Source organism: Salmo salar, chromosome 05 (genome assembly GCF_965601325.2).
Source record: "Salmo salar chromosome 05, fSalSal1, whole genome shotgun sequence".
Lineage (NCBI taxonomy): Eukaryota > Metazoa > Chordata > Actinopteri > Salmoniformes > Salmonidae > Salmo > Salmo salar.
The window spans coordinates 76,104,512-76,120,903 of record NC_138295.1 but is presented as its reverse complement, the minus strand read 5'-3'; the positions used below and the strand labels follow the sequence as shown (position 1 = coordinate 76,120,903).

At 46.8% G+C, this 16,392-nt stretch overlaps 1 protein-coding gene across 2 annotated transcripts; it reads left to right on the top strand.

Annotated features, from left to right (window-relative positions):
- The first annotated feature begins 1,716 nt into the window (after positions 1 to 1,716).
- On the top strand, positions 1,717 to 16,372 carry gba1 (glucosylceramidase beta 1). 2 transcript variants are annotated; one of them, XM_045718885.2, is made up of 12 exons: positions 1,719 to 2,086; positions 2,279 to 2,347; positions 2,614 to 2,805; positions 2,934 to 3,080; positions 3,240 to 3,373; positions 4,405 to 4,577; positions 7,018 to 7,107; positions 7,400 to 7,547; positions 7,770 to 7,994; positions 8,680 to 8,843; positions 15,414 to 15,530; positions 15,614 to 16,372. In XM_045718885.2, the coding sequence occupies exons 2-12, from the start codon at positions 2,284 to 2,286 to the stop codon at positions 15,717 to 15,719; spliced, it is 1,560 nt and encodes a 519-aa protein (XP_045574841.1). In that variant the 5' UTR covers positions 1,719 to 2,086; positions 2,279 to 2,283; the 3' UTR covers positions 15,720 to 16,372. The 2 variants fall into 2 exon arrangements, with proteins under 2 accessions (XP_045574842.1, XP_045574841.1); XM_045718886.2 differs by lacking the exon at positions 15,414 to 15,530 and having other exon boundaries at positions 1,717 to 2,086.
- Positions 16,373 to 16,392: the final 20 nt, after the last annotated feature.

Sequence of the window (16,392 nt, the reverse complement as noted above, 5' to 3'; positions counted from 1 at the left end):
AATTCACCGAACTTATTGTGGGAAGCTTGTGGAAGGCTATCCAAAACGTTTGACCTAAGTTAAACAATTTAAAGGCAATGCTAACAATTACTAATTGAGTGTATGTAAACTTCTGACCTGCTGGGAATGTGATGGAAGAAATAAAAGCTGAATTAAATCATTCTCTCAACTATTATTCTGACATTTCACATTCTTATAATAAAGTGGTGATCCTAAATGACCTAAGACAGGGAAGTTTGTCAGCTTACTTTTAAAGAGGTTGTCAGCTTACTTTTAAATTGCAGAAACAACGGTCAGATGTGCTGTATGAAGTTCTGTAGTACAGTGGAATGGACCTTATTCCATCGTACACTATAACCTTACTTATACTCAAAACTTACTTTGGGGTTGTTTCAGAGCACAATAAACCAGTGTTGCCTAGGTTACCCTTCAGGAGAAGGGTGGAGGAAAATGGTAAACTGTGGGCTCCAAGGGATGTTGATGTGTCAGCTGAAAGGGAACTGGACACTGTCAGGACTGAAAGCTAGTCAAAGACACAGAGACATATACAACACAAACGGGCGTAAACACTGAGATGCCCTGTGCACCTACAAGAGAAAGTGTCAAGCACCTGAGTCAATTGCAGCAGGTCAGGGGGTGGACCCCAAAGAACTGTTAGGAGCACTGAACTATATATTAACGGTTTGGAAGCCCGCTTGGCAAGAGGGTTTGGTTTTTAACACTGGTAACCATATACATTCAGAAAGCATTGACAAAGATTTTCATAATGCAGTCTATCACAGTGCCATCCATTTTGTTACCAAAGCCCCTTATACCACCCACCACTGTGACCTGTATGCTCTTGTTGGCTGGCCCTCGCTACATATTCGTTGCCAGACCCACTGGCTCCAGGTCATCTATAAATCTATGCTAGGTAAAGCTCCGCCTTATCTCAGCTCACTGGTCACGATAACAACACCCACCCGTAGCACGTGCTCCAGCAGGTATATCTCACTGGTCATCCCCAAAGCCAACACCCCCTTTGGCCGCCTTTCCTTCCAGTTCTCTGCTGCCAGTGACTGGAACAAATTGCAAAACTTGCTGAAGCTGGAGACTTACATTTCCCTCACTAACTTTAAACATCAGCTATCTGAGCAGCTAACCGATAGCTGCAGCTGTACATAGTCAATCTGTAAATAGCCCACCCAATCTACCTACCTAACCACCATATTGTTTTTATTTACTTTTCTGCTCTTTTGCACACCAGTATCACTACTTGCACATCATCATCTGCTCATCTATCACTCCAGTGTGTTATTGACTGTACGCTTGTTTATTCCATGTGTAACTCTGCGTTTATTCCATGTGTAACTCTGCGTTGTTTTTGTCGCACTGCTTTGCTTTATCTTGGCCAGGTCGCAGTTGTAAATGAGAACTTGTTCTCAACTAACCCACACTAGGTTATTGTTCTATCTGTGTGGTCACTGTACAATGTCTCAGTGGATTACATATATATTGTTTTATGTTTAGTCAGTTAAATTATGTGTTTCAGTCTAAGGTAATGTCATAGAAATAGAATCCATGGATTCTATTTACTTGGGTAACGTAAACTAACGTGTGTATACGTTTGAATATCTCTCAGCCTATCACACAGTGTTATGCAAATGAGTTTCTGTATGTAACGACGCTTTCTGGGTCGCGCTGGGCCAGTCACTTTGAGTAGCGCCTGTGTGCGTTGGGTACGGGTTGGTGGCTACTATATTCATCCAAATAAACCACAACTTGATTATTTCATGGACAATGATCGTCCCGAACTGTTTATGCTAGTTAACTAGCTACGTGAGTTTCAGGCATTGCAGGCTTGTTACACATTGGTTACAATACTATGGTGGGCAATGTTCCCAACCTTGTATTTGTCACTGGTGACCTCTAGCGGTAAACTACAATTTACATCGAAGTGACGTACCACAGTGTGCTTGTCATATGACTATCGAGGTCCATACAATTTTGGACAATCCGGATATAGCAGAGAAAATCGATCAGTTGGACATACGACTCAATACTTGACGTGCACTTATGACATGTCAAAGATCCTGATAAAAACTAGGTAAGAACGAACCTCTGATGCGCACTGGTGACAGTGAATGTTACAGTTGCGGATTAAAATGACACTAGCTAGTGGACTAAAGGAGCCTAACGTTACTCCGGATGTATGTAATGGAACTGAGAGTCATGACCAGGGGCTAGTAGGCTACAGCACCTGTCAGCATGCTGCTGTTATTCTCTGCTCTCTCTACAGATATAATGCCATTGTCAACAGCACTCATCCATCTCGCTTTGTTCATTGGAGTAGCAACACGATCCAGAGGTACAGTATGTTATGTATGGCCACTTTCACATGGGAACTAACTAATCGAATTATATGTAGAACTATCCCTGACCATGTTTATAACTACTTAACACATACATAAAGCTTTATGACACATGTTTCTGAACTGCATTGTTTAAATCAGCATATTTACCACTGTCAGTCGTTATTTATTGACGCTGATGACCCAAGACCCATAGCTTCCCTTCTCCTCATTTCCCTTATAAACGACCCTCTATAACCCTGTGTGTGTGTTTTCTCCCCAGGCAGTGATGAGTGTGTGGCCCGTAACTTTGGCCATGGCTCGGTGGTGTGTGAGTGTAACTCCACCCACTGTGACAGTATTGGGTCAGACACACTACCTGCACTGGGGCAGTTCCTGTCCTTCACCAGCAGTAAGGCTGGCAGCAGGCTGCAGAGAGGACAGGGACAGGTACAGAACAGCAGCACTGGAGCAGGTGAGAATAGCCTGGGCTGAAGACAACAACCCCCACTAGCCCAAGGGTGAGAAACCAAAAAGACAAAAGCCTGCACACACTGTTACCCTTCAGGACCGGTACTGACCACCCCCTTCTCTCCCTCCCAGTTCTCAGGCTGACTGTGGTTCCCTACCAGAAGTACCAGAGGATCAGAGGGTTTGGAGGAGCCATGACAGACTCAGCTGCCATCAACATCCTGTCTCTGTCCCCCAGAACACAGGACCAGCTACTACGACAGTACTTCTCTGCTCAGGGTGAGAGGTCAGGGTGTCAGTAAGGGCCATAGCTATAATCATAATTACTAGAATAGTCCTGCCTATTTTATTTCAGTAAGACATTTTATGTCAATGGGACAAACCTGGTCAAATAAAGGCTAGGTTAAGTGTGTATACTGCTGTTGCTTTGTGTTCCAGGTATTGGGTACAGTGTGGTGCGGGTGCCCATTGCCAGCTGTGACTTCTCAACCCATCTGTACACCTACGCCGACTCACCTGGAGATTACAACCTGGACAACTTTACCTTAACACCAGAAGACACTAACATGAAGGTGGTTTAGATAGTCTCTCTGTTTCCAGCTCTTTCTGTTCTTTGACTTGTTAGATCGTAAACATATCAAATTAAAGTTTATTGGTCGCGTAAACAGTTTAGCAGGCGTTACAGCGGTGCAGCGAAATGCTTATGTTACTGGCTCCAAACACTGCAGTCAGATGTCAAACAATTCAAAGAAAAAGAAAAAAGCAAGAAATGAAGAACGTCCGAATCCAATGAACACCCTAAACAGCACTGTAGCAGTATCCAAATGAAATCCATACAGTATGTACACCACAAGCTAAACTAAGAATGGGATTTACAGCAGTGGTACACTACATGGCCAGAAGTATGTGGACACCACTTGAAATGAGTGGATTTGGCTATTTCAGCCACACCCATTGTTGACAGGTGTATAAAATCGAGCACACAGCCATGCCGTCTCCATAGACAAACATTGGCAAAGAATGGCCCATACTGAAGAGCTCAGTAACTTTAACGTGGCACAGTCATAGGATACCACCTTTCCAACAAGTCAGTTTGTCACATTTCTGCCCTGCTAGAGCTGTTCTGGTCAACTGTAAGTGCTGTTATTGTGAAGTGGAGTTTGGCCGGGCGGCCAGCTCTAGGAAGAGTCTTGGTGGTTCCAAACGTCTTTCATTTAAGAATGATGGAGGCCACTGTGTTCTTGGGGACCTACAATACTGCAGAATAATTTATCTATGTCGGGGATACAGTATTTAAATACACAGTGTGAAACAGGAAGTGACTAGTGGTTCAATGTCTCTATAACATGGGACAGTATGCGGTGTCAGTGAGTGTGCATCACCTTGTAGACAGCTAGTGATGGCTGTTCAACAGTCTGATGGCCTGGTATTAGAAGCAGTTTTCTTGTCTCTCTGTCTTGGCATGTCAGACGGTAGCCGGGTAACAGGCCTACCACTGTCGTCAGCAAACTTGATGGAGTTGGAGTCGTGCATGGCCATGCAGTCATGGATGAATAGGGATGTATGTACTCACAACACCACTTCCCTGTTGTTCCAATCCCAGATCCCCCTGCTGCAGCGAGCCCAGGCCCTGTCGCCCCGCCCCCTGTCTCTGCTGGCCAGTGCCTGGAGTGCCCCCGCATGGTTGAAGACCAACGGTGCTCTCACTGGCAAGGGCTCTCTGAAGGGCCAGCCTGGGGGCAAGGAGCACAAGACCTGGGCTAAATACTATGTCAGGTATCATACAGTATACACACAAAGACCTGGGCTAAATACTATGTCAGGTATCATGCAGTATACACACCTTAACCTGGGCTAAATACTATGTCAGGTATCATACAGTATACACACAAAGACCTGGGCTAAATACTATGTCAGGTATCATACAGTATACACACAAAGACCTGGGCTAAATACTACGTCAGGTATCATGCAGTATACACACCTTAACCTGGGCTAAATACTATGTCAGGTATCATACAGTATACACACCTTAACCTGGGCTAAATACTATGTCAGGTATCATACAGTATACACACCTAAACCTGGACTAAATACTATGTCAGGTATCATACAGTATACACACAAAGACCTGGGCTAAATACTATGTCAGGTATCATGCAGTATACACACCTTAACCTGGGCTAAATACTATGTCAGGTATCATACAGTATACACACCTTAACCTGGGCTAAATACTATGTCAGGTATCATACAGTAAACACACAAAGACCTGGGCTAAATACTATGTCAGGTATCATACAGTATACACACAAAGACCTGGGCTAAATACTATGTCAGGTATCATGCAGTATACACACCTTAACCTGGGCTAAATACTATGTCAGGTATCATACAGTATACACACCTTAACCTGGGCTAAATACTATGTCAGGTATCATACAGTAAACACACAAAGACCTGGGCTAAATACTATGTCAGGTATCATACAGTATACACACAAAGACCTGGGCTAAATACTATGTCAGGTATCATACAGTATACACACCTAAACCTGGACTAAATACTTTGTCAGGTATCATACAGTATACACACAAAGACCTGGGCTAAATACTATGTCAGTTATCATACAGTATACACACAAAGACCTGGGCTAAATACTATGTCAGTTATCATACAGTATACACACAAAGACCTGGGCTAAATACTATGTCAGTTATCATACAGTATACACACAAAGACCTGGGCTAAATACTATGTCAGTTATCATACAGTATACACACCTAAACCTGGACTAAATACTATGTCAGTTATCATACAGTATACACACAAAGACCTGGGCTAAATACTATGTCAGGTATCATACAGTATACACACCTAAACCTGGACTAAATACTATGTCAGGTATCATACAGTATACACACAAAGACCTGGGCTAAATACTATGTCAGGTATCATACAGTATACACACAAAGACCTGGGCTAAATACTATGTCAGGTATCATACAGTATACACACAAAGACCTGGGCTAAATACTATGTCAGTTATCATACAGTATACACACCTAAACCTGGACTAAATACTATGTCAGTTATCATACAGTATACACACCTAAACCTGGACTAAATACTATGTCAGTTATCATACAGTATACACACAAAGACCTGGGCTAAATACTATGTCAGGTATCATACAGTATACACACCTAAACCTGGACTAAATACTATGTCAGGTATCATACAGTATACACACAAAGACCTGGGCTAAATACTATGTCAGGTATCATACAGTATACACACAAAGACCTGGGCTAAATACTATGTCAGTTATCATACAGTATACACACAAAGACCTGGGCTAAATACTATGTCAGTTATCATACAGTATACACACAAAGACCTGGGCTAAATACTATGTCAGTTATCATACAGTATACACACCTAAACCTGGACTAATACTATGTCAGGTATCATACAGTATACACACAAAGACCTGGGCTAAATACTATGTCAGGTATCATACAGTATACACACAAAGACCTGGGCTAAATACTATGTCAGTTATCATACAGTATACACACCTAAACCTGGACTAAATACTATGTCAGTTATCATACAGTATACACACAAAGACCTGGGCTAAATACTATGTCAGGTATCATACAGTATACACACCTAAACCTGGACTAAATACTTTGTCAGGTATCATACAGTATACACACAAAGACCTGGGCTAAATACTATGTCAGTTATCATACAGTATACACACAAAGACCTGGGCTAAATACTATGTCAGTTATCATACAGTATACACACAAAGACCTGGGCTAAATACTATGTCAGTTATCATACAGTATACACACCTAAACCTGGACTAATACTATGTCAGGTATCATACAGTATACACACAAAGACCTGGGCTAAATACTATGTCAGGTATCATACAGTATACAGACAAAGACCTGGGCTAATACTATGTCAGGTATCATACAGTATACACACCTTAACCTGGGCTAAATACTATGTCAGGTATCATACAGTATACACACCTTAACCTGGGCTAATACTATGTCAGGTATCATACAGTATACACACAAAGACCTGGGCTAAATACTATGTCAGGTATCATACAGTATACACACAAAGAACTGGGGACATGGAGCCTTACAGAGGAGTTGGACTTTTCCCCCTCTGAGTATTCATTCTACTTCCTCAGGTTCCTGGAGGAGTATGCCAAATACAACCTGTCATTCTGGGCCATGACCACAGGCAACGAGCCCTCTGCTGGACAGATGACCAACTACAGGTCACATCTCACTTTATATTACATGTGTATCTAAGGCAGGTACATAATTGACAACAGGAAAAAGTGATATTTAGTTAGTAATTACATTCTGGTAATGAAGTTAGTTATAGAGGAAGTACATGTTACAGGTTCTTTTAGCTCAGTTGGTAGAGTATGGAGCTTGTAAAGCCAGGGTAGTGGGTGCGATTCCCGGAACCACCAAAATACGTCAAATCTATGCACGCTTTGGATAAAAGCGTCTGCTAAATGGCATATATTATATTATAACAGTAATCTGTTTTCTCTGCTCCAGTTTCCAGGCTCTGGGCTTCACAGCAGAGGAGCAGAGGGATTGGGTGGGCCTGGACCTTGGCCCCGCCCTGCACACCTCCACACACCCCCACACACACCTCCTCATCCTGGACGACAACAGACTGCTACTGCCACACTGGGCTAAAGTGGTGAGAGAGAGGGACTCTGAAAGAAGAAAAGAACAGGGGTAGGCTTTGAGAGGGAGGAAAGGAATGAGAGATGAAGGGATGGGGTAAGGTAGGGTCAAGGACAGAGAGTAGAGAGAGTCAACAAAAGAAGGAGGAATGGGAAAAGGGGAGAAGTCCATAAAGAAATAGTGAGATGTTGAAAGTGTACATTTGGACAATATTGAAGTATGCTCCTCCCCCCAGGTCCTCAGTGATGTGCGTGCTGGCAGGTATATCCATGGTGTTGGAGTCCACTGGTACCTGGACACCCTGGTGCCGGCAGAGCTCTCCCTGGGCACTACCCACCACCTGTACCCAGAATACTACCTGTTTGGAACGGAGGCCTGTGCTGGCTGGAGCCCCACAGACAGAGGAGTACGGCTGGGCAGCTGGGAGAGGGCTGAGCAGTACGCACACAGCATCATACAGGTTAGATAGCCATATGACCTAGAATGAGGATCGTCAATGCGTACTCTTTCTTAGTCGTATGGCTCACGGGTGAGAATGACATCGTACAGGTGTGCATGTGCAAGTGAAGGTGTTACTGTAGCAGGTAATTGAACAGGTCAGCATGACGTCAGACAAAAACAAGTTGAGTGTGACCTCAATGTTTTGTCAGATTCCTGTGTATGATCTAGTTAGTAGCTTAGGTGCTGGTTGTGAAATGTTACAGGGGCTAACTGATGAATTGAAGGTGTGTCTGTGAGTTCTGTCTGATTTTGTCTCCTTGTTCTTTGTTCGTCCCTCGAAGTCAGTTCTGTGTCATATCCTGCAGCGCGAGTTAAACACATTCATACTGTACTGAACTCTACAGCTCAAAGTGCTGGTCTGTTATGTTGCCCTAGGGAACAAGCTAGAATGGTGCTCTCGGTTTATCCATGCCTCCCGCTCTTTCTCCCTCTTGTTTTTCACCCTCGCTTTCTCTGAATACTCTGCAGGACTGAAACAGGACTCTTACCTGTTCCCTCTCCATTCATTTTGCATTGGAACAGTCACTCTCCTGAGAACCACAGGATTGTTTATGCTGATGCAATGCCAGGTAACACAACAACACAAACTAGACAGTGACTTTCTTCCTCTCTCTACTCTCCCTCTCTTCTCTTGTCTGCTGTAGGACCTGAACCACTATGTGGTGGGCTGGACAGACTGGAACCTGGCTCTGGACCAAGGAGGAGGGCCCAACTGGGTGAAGAACTTCGTGGACAGCCCCATCATTGTGGACCACAGTCGAGACATCTTTTACAAACAGCCCACCTTCTATAGCATGGCCCACTTCAGGTACTGTCCCACCTTCTATAGCATGGCCCACTTCAGGTACTGTCCCACCTTCTATAGCATGGCCCACTTCAGGTACTGTACTACCTTCTATAGCATGGCCCACTTCAGGTACTGTCCCACCTTCTATAGCATGGCCCACTTCAGGTACTGTCCCACCTATTGCATGGCCCACTTCAGGTACTGTACTGTCCCACCTTCTATAGCATGGCCCACTTCAGGTACTGTCCCACCTTCTATAGCATGGCCCACTTCAGGTACTGTCCCACCTTCTATAGCATGGCCCACTTCAGGTACTGTACTGTCCCACCTTCTATAGCATGGCCCACTTCAGGTACTGTACTGTCCCACCTTCTATAGCATGGCCCACTTCAGGTAGTGTCCCACCTTCTATAGCATGGCCCACTTCAGGTACTGTCCCACCTTCTATTGCATGGCCCACTTCAGGTACTGTCCCACCTTCTATAGCATGGCCCACTTCAGGTACTGTACCACCTTCTATAGCTTGGCCCACTTCAGGTACTGTCCCACCTTCTATAGCATGGCCCACTTCAGGTACTGTACTGTCTCACCTTCTATAGCATGGCCCACTTCAGGTACTGTACTGTCCCACCTTCTATAGCATGGCCCACTTCAGGTACTGTCCCACCTTCTATTGCATGGCCCACTTCAGGTACTGTCCCACCTTCTATAGCATGGCCCACTTCAGGTACTGTACCACCTTCTATAGCATGGCCCACTTCAGGTACTGTCCCACCTTCTATTGCATGGCCCACTTCAGGTACTGTCCCACCTTCTATAGCATGGCCCACTTCAGGTACTGTACCACCTTCTATAGCATGGCCCACTTCAGTTACTGTACCACCTTCTATAGCATGGCCCACTTCAGGTACTGTCCCACCTTCTATAGCATGGCCCACTTCAGGTACTGTCCCACCTTCTATAGCATGGCCCACTTCAGGTACTGTCCCACCTTCTATAGCATGGCCCACTTCAGGTACTGTACCACCTTCTATAGCATGGCCCACTTCAGGTACTGTCCCACCTTCTATAGCATGGCCCACTTCAGGTACTGTCCCACCTTCTATAGCATGGCCCACTTCAGGTACTGTACTGTCCCACCTTCTATAGCATGGCCCACTTCAGGTACTGTCCCACCTTCTATAGCATGGCCCACTTCAGGTACTGTACTACCTTCTATAGCATGGCCCACTTCAGGTACTGTACTGTCCCACCTTCTATAGCATGGCCCACTTCAGGTAGTGTCCCACCTTCTATAGCATGGCCCACTTCAGGTACTGTACCACCTTCTATAGCATGGCCCACTTCAGGTACTGTACCACCTTCTATAGCTTGGCCCACTTCAGGTACTGTCCCACCTTCTATAGCATGGCCCACTTCAGGTACTGTCCCACCTTCTATAGCATGGCCCACTTCAGGTACTGTACTGTCTCACCTTCTATAGCATGGCCCACTTCAGGTACTGTCCCACCTTCTATTGCATGGCCCACTTCAGGTACTGTCCCACCTTCTATAGCATGGCCCACTTCAGGTACTGTACCACCTTCTATAGCATGGCCCACTTCAGTTACTGTACCACCTTCTATAGCATGGCCCACTTCAGGTACTGTCCCACCTTCTATAGCATGGCCCACTTCAGGTACTGTACCACCTTCTATAGCATGGCCCACTTCAGGTACTGTACCACCTTCTATAGCATGGCCCACTTCAGGTACTGTACCACCTTTTATAGCATGGCCCACTTCAGGTACTGTCCCACCTTCTATAGCATGGCCCACTTCAGGTACTGTCCCACCTTCTATAGCATGGCCCACTTCAGGTACTGTCCCACCTTCTATAGCATGGCCCACTTCAGGTACTGTACCACCTTCTATAGCATGGCCCACTTCAGGTACTGTACCACCTTCTATAGCATGGCCCACTCCAGGTACTGTCCCACCTTCTATAGCATGGCCCACTTCAGGTACTGTCCCACCTTATATAGCATGGCCCACTTCAGGTACTGTCCCACCTTCTATAGCATGGCCCACTTCAGGTACTGTCCCACCTTCTATAGCATGGCCCACTTCAGGTACTGTACTGTACCACCTTCTATAGCATAGCCCACTTCAGGTACTGTACTGTCCCACCTTCTATAGCATGGCCCACTTCAGGTACTGTACCACCTTCTATAGCATAGCCCACTTCAGGTACTGTACCACCTTCTATAGCATAGCCCACTTCAGGTACTGTACTGTCCCACCTTCTATAGCATGGCCCACTTCAGGTACTGTCCCACCTTCTATAGCATGGCCCACTTCAGGTACTGTCCCACCTTCTATAGCATGGCCCACTTCAGGTACTGTCCCACCTTCTATAGCATGGCCCACTTCAGGTACTGTCCCACCTTCTATAGCATGGCCCACTTCAGGTACTGTCCCACCTTCTATAGCATGGCCCACTTCAGGTACTGTCCCACCTTCTATAGCATGGCCCACTTCAGGTACTGTCCCACCTTCTATAGCATGGCCCACTTCAGGTACTGTCCCACCTTCTATAGCATGGCCCACTTCAGGTACTGTCCCACCTTCTATAGCATGGCCCACTTCAGGTACTGTACTGTACCACCTTCTATAGCATAGCCCACTTCAGGTACTGTACTGTCCCACCTTCTATAGCATGGCCCACTTCAGGTACTGTACCACCTTCTATAGCATAGCCCACTTCAGGTACTGTACCACCTTCTATAGCATAGCCCACTTCAGGTACTGTACTGTCCCACCTTCTATAGCATGGCCCACTTCAGGTACTGTCCCACCTTCTATAGCATGGCCCATTTCAGGTACTGTCCCACCTTCTATAGCATGGCCCACTTCAGGTACTGTCCCACCTTCTATAGCATGGCCCACTTCAGGTACTGTCCCACCTTCTATAGCATGGCCCACTTCAGGTACTGTCCCACCTTCTATAGCATGGCCCACTTCAGGTACTGTCCCACCTTCTATAGCATGGCCCACTTCAGGTACTGTCCCACCTTCTATAGCATGGCCCACTTCAGGTACTGTCCCACCTTCTATAGCATGGCCCACTTCAGGTACTGTCCCACCTTCTATAGCATGGCCCACTTCAGGTACTGTACTGTCCCACCTTCTATAGCATGGCCCACTTCAGGTACTGTACTGTCCCACCTTCTATAGCATGGCCCACTTCAGGTACTGTCCCACCTTCTATAGCATGGCCCACTTCAGGTACTGTCCCACCTTCTATAGCATGGCCCACTTCAGGTACTGTCCCACCTTCTATAGCATGGCCCACTTCAGGTACTGTACTGTCCCACCTTCTATAGCATGGCCCACTTCAGGTACTGTCCCACCTTCTATAGCATGGCCCACTTCAGGTACTGTACTGTCTCACCTTCTATAGCATGGCCCACTTCAGGTACTGTCCCACCTTCTATAGCATGGCCCACTTCAGGTACTGTACTGTCCCACCTTCTATAGCATGGCCCACTTCAGGTACTGTACCACCTTCTATAGCATAGCCCACTTCAGGTACTGTACTGTCCCACCTTCTATAGCATGGCCCACTTCAGGTACTGTCCCACCTTCTGAAGCATAGCCCACTTCAGGTACTGTCCCACCTTCTATAGCATGGCCCACTTCAGGTACTGTCCCACCTTCTATAGCATGGCCCACTTCAGGTACTGTCCCACCTTCTATAGCATGGCCCACTTCAGGTACTGTACTGTCCCACCTTCTATAGCATGGCCCACTTCAGGTACTGTCCCACCTTCTATTGCATGGCCCACTTCAGGTACTGTCCCACCTTCTATAGCATGGCCCACTTCAGGTACTGTACCACCTTCTATAGCATGGCCCACTTCAGTTACTGTACCACCTTCTATAGCATGGCCCACTTCAGGTACTGTCCCACCTTCTATAGCATGGCCCACTTCAGGTACTGTCCCACCTTCTATAGCATGGCCCACTTCAGGTACTGTACCACCTTCTATAGCATGGCCCACTTCAGGTACTGTCCCACCTTCTATAGCATGGCCCACTTCAGGTACTGTCCCACCTTCTATAGCATGGCCCACTTCAGGTACTGTCCCACCTTCTATAGCATGGCCCACTTCAGGTACTGTCCCACCTTCTATAGCATGGCCCACTTCAGGTACTGTACCACCTTCTATAGCATGGCCCACTTCAGGTACTGTACCACCTTCTATAGCATGGCCCACTCCAGGTACTGTCCCACCTTCTATAGCATGGCCCACTTCAGGTACTGTACCACCTTCTATAGCATGGCCCACTCCAGGTACTGTCCCACCTTCTATAGCATGGCCCACTTCAGGTACTGTCCCACCTTCTATAGCATGGCCCACTTCAGGTACTGTCCCACCTTCTATAGCATGGCCCACTTCAGGTACTGTACTGTACCACCTTCTATAGCATAGCCCACTTCAGGTACTGTACTGTCCCACCTTCTATAGCATGGCCCACTTCAGGTACTGTACCACCTTCTATAGCATAGCCCACTTCAGGTACTGTACCACCTTCTATAGCATAGCCCACTTCAGGTACTGTACTGTCCCACCTTCTATAGCATGGCCCACTTCAGGTACTGTCCCACCTTCTATAGCATGGCCCACTTCAGGTACTGTCCCACCTTCTATAGCATGGCCCACTTCAGGTACTGTCCCACCTTCTATAGCATGGCCCACTTCAGGTACTGTCCCACCTTCTATAGCATGGCCCACTTCAGGTACTGTCCCACCTTCTATAGCATGGCCCACTTCAGGTACTGTCCCACCTTCTATAGCATGGCCCACTTCAGGTACTGTCCCACCTTCTATAGCATGGCCCACTTCAGGTACTGTCCCACCTTCTATAGCATGGCCCACTTCAGGTACTGTCCCACCTTCTATAGCATGGCCCACTTCAGGTACTGTCCCACCTTCTATAGCATGGCCCACTTCAGGTACGGTACTGTCCCACCTTCTATAGCATGGCCCACTTCAGGTACTGTACTGTCCCACCTTCTATAGCATGGCCCACTTCAGGTACTGTCCCACCTTCTATAGCATGGCCCACTTCAGGTACTGTCCCACCTTCTATAGCATGGCCCACTTCAGGTACTGTCCCACCTTCTATAGCATGGCCCACTTCAGGTACTGTCCCACCTATAGCATGGCCCACTTCAGGTACTGTACTGTCCCACCTTCTATAGCATGGCCCACTTCAGGTACTGTACTGTCCCACCTTCTATAGCATGGCCCACTTCAGGTACTGTACCACCTTCTATAGTATGGCCCACTTCAGGTACTGTACCACCTTCTATAGCATAGCCCACTTCAGGTACTGTCCCACCTTCTATAGCATGGCCCACTTCAGGTACTGTCCCACCTTCTATAGCATGGCCCACTTCAGGTACTGTCCCACCTTCTATAGCATGGCCCACTTCAGTTACTGTCCCACCTTCTATAGCATGGCCCACTTCAGGTACTGTCCCACCTTCTATAGCATGGCCCACTTCAGGTACTGTCCCACCTTCTATAGCATGGCCCACTTCAGGTACTGTCCCACCTTCTATAGCATGGCCCACTTCAGGTACTGTCCCACCTTCTATAGCATGGCCCACTTCAGGTACTGTCCCACCTTCTATAGCATGGCCCACTTCAGGTACTGTCCCACCTTCTATAGCATGGCCCACTTCAGGTACTGTACCACCTTCTATAGCCTGGCCCACTTCAGGTACTGTCCCACCTTCTATAGCATGGCCCACTTCAGGTACTGTCCCACCTTCTATAGCATGGCCCACTTCAGGTACTGTACCACCTTCTATAGCATGGCCCACTTCAGGTACTGTCCCACCTTCTATAGCATGGCCCACTTCAGGTACTGTACTGTCCCACCTTCTATAGCATGGCCCACTTCAGGTACTGTACTGTCCCACCTTCTATAGCATGGCCCACTTCAGGTACTGTACTGTCCCACCTTCTATAGCATGGCCCACTTCAGGTACTGTCCCACCTTCTATAGCATGGCCCACTTCAGGTACTGTACTGTCCCACCTTCTATAGCATAGCCCACTTCAGGTACTGTCCCACCTTCTATTGCATGGCCCACTTCAGGTACTGTCCCACCTTCTATAGCATGGCCCACTTCAGGTACTGTCCCACCTTCTATAGCATGGCCCACTTCAGGTACTGTACCACCTTCTATAGCATGGCCCACTTCAGGTACTGTACCACCTTCTATAGCATGGCCCACTTCAGGTACTGTCTCACCTTCTATAGCATGGCCCACTTCAGGTACTGTCCCACCTTCTATAGCATGGCCCACTTCAGGTACGGTACTGTCCCACCTTCTAGAGCATGGCCCACTTCAGGTACTGTACCACCTTCTATAGCATGGCCCACTTCAGGTACTGTACTGTCCCACCTGGGAAGGTCTGACACCCTGCACCAATACTTTATCAAATGAACCCCTCTTTCCTAACTTACTTGGTGATCACTGATCTGTATGTGTTTTGAAGTACATATAACACAAGTACATTAACTCTGCTACACAGTAAGTTCCTGTGGGAGGGGTCTCAGAGAGTGGGTGTGTCCTTCAGTCAGGAAACAAAACTGGAAAGCTCTGCCTTCATCAGGCCAGACGGGTCAGTGGTTCTTACCATCCTCAACAGGTGGGTGAAAGTGTGTGTGTTAACACTTGATATGTGTGTGTTTGCATGTGTTACCTTGATGTGAGAGTGTGTGTGTGTTGCAGGTCGTCGTCAGAGGTCCAGTTTGAGGTGTATGATCCTGCTGTGGGTTTCATCTCCTCCAGTGCTCCAGCCCACGCCCTGCTCACACTTGCTTGGAACACACTCTGACCTCACTGGGATGGAACACACGGATCACTCACCTTTACTGCCAGGGCCAAAGCATTGTCACAGTCGGCATTACCCCTGTGCTACACTTCCAAAAAACGACCAAACGTTTGTCATCTGTCAGCAACATTATTCCTCACCACCAGGTCCGCTACATTTCCACCACTACACTCAACTTCCATCACCACCTAAAGCCCAATGTGCTCCCTCCTCATAGCAGGCTGACTGTTCACAGCATATCTAATAGATAACCCTGCAGCATCGTGGGCATCCGGCATTTCTTTGATCAGAGCTTGAAGTGTGTGTGGTTTAGCCAATAGAGCCAAGTATGTTGTGTTCCTATGTATGATGTGACTATCTGCACTGATCTTTATCACGCTGGGAAAAGCTCTGGAATGTGTGAATATAGCATGTGATCAAACCAGGGCCAGGTACACTACTATGATCAGACACTGCTGCTGCTTGAGACGGTATGACCATCACACCACTCTGCTAACAACCGTTTCCTAACTGAAATCTGGTTAATAACATGATCTCTTTTATAAACCATGTTAATGCGATAATGTAAATTAATCATGTACAGAATGTATTAATGCCGTTTAAACATTTGCCTTTTGAATTTGAATAAATGATTTCTCTATTACGTCTTCACACAAGTATCGGGAGGTTTTAATGG

Coding starts and splice junctions, on each gene's coding strand:
- gba1 (XM_045718885.2), top strand. CDS start 2,284: ATGCCATTGTCAACAGCACTCATCCATCTCGCTTTGTTCATTGGAGTA. Junction 3,374..4,404: donor CAGAAGACACTAACATGAAG/GTGGTTTAGATA, acceptor TTCCAATCCCAG/ATCCCCCTGCTGCAGCGAGC. Junction 8,844..15,413: donor TATAGCATGGCCCACTTCAG/GTACTGTCCCAC, acceptor TCTGCTACACAG/TAAGTTCCTGTGGGAGGGGT.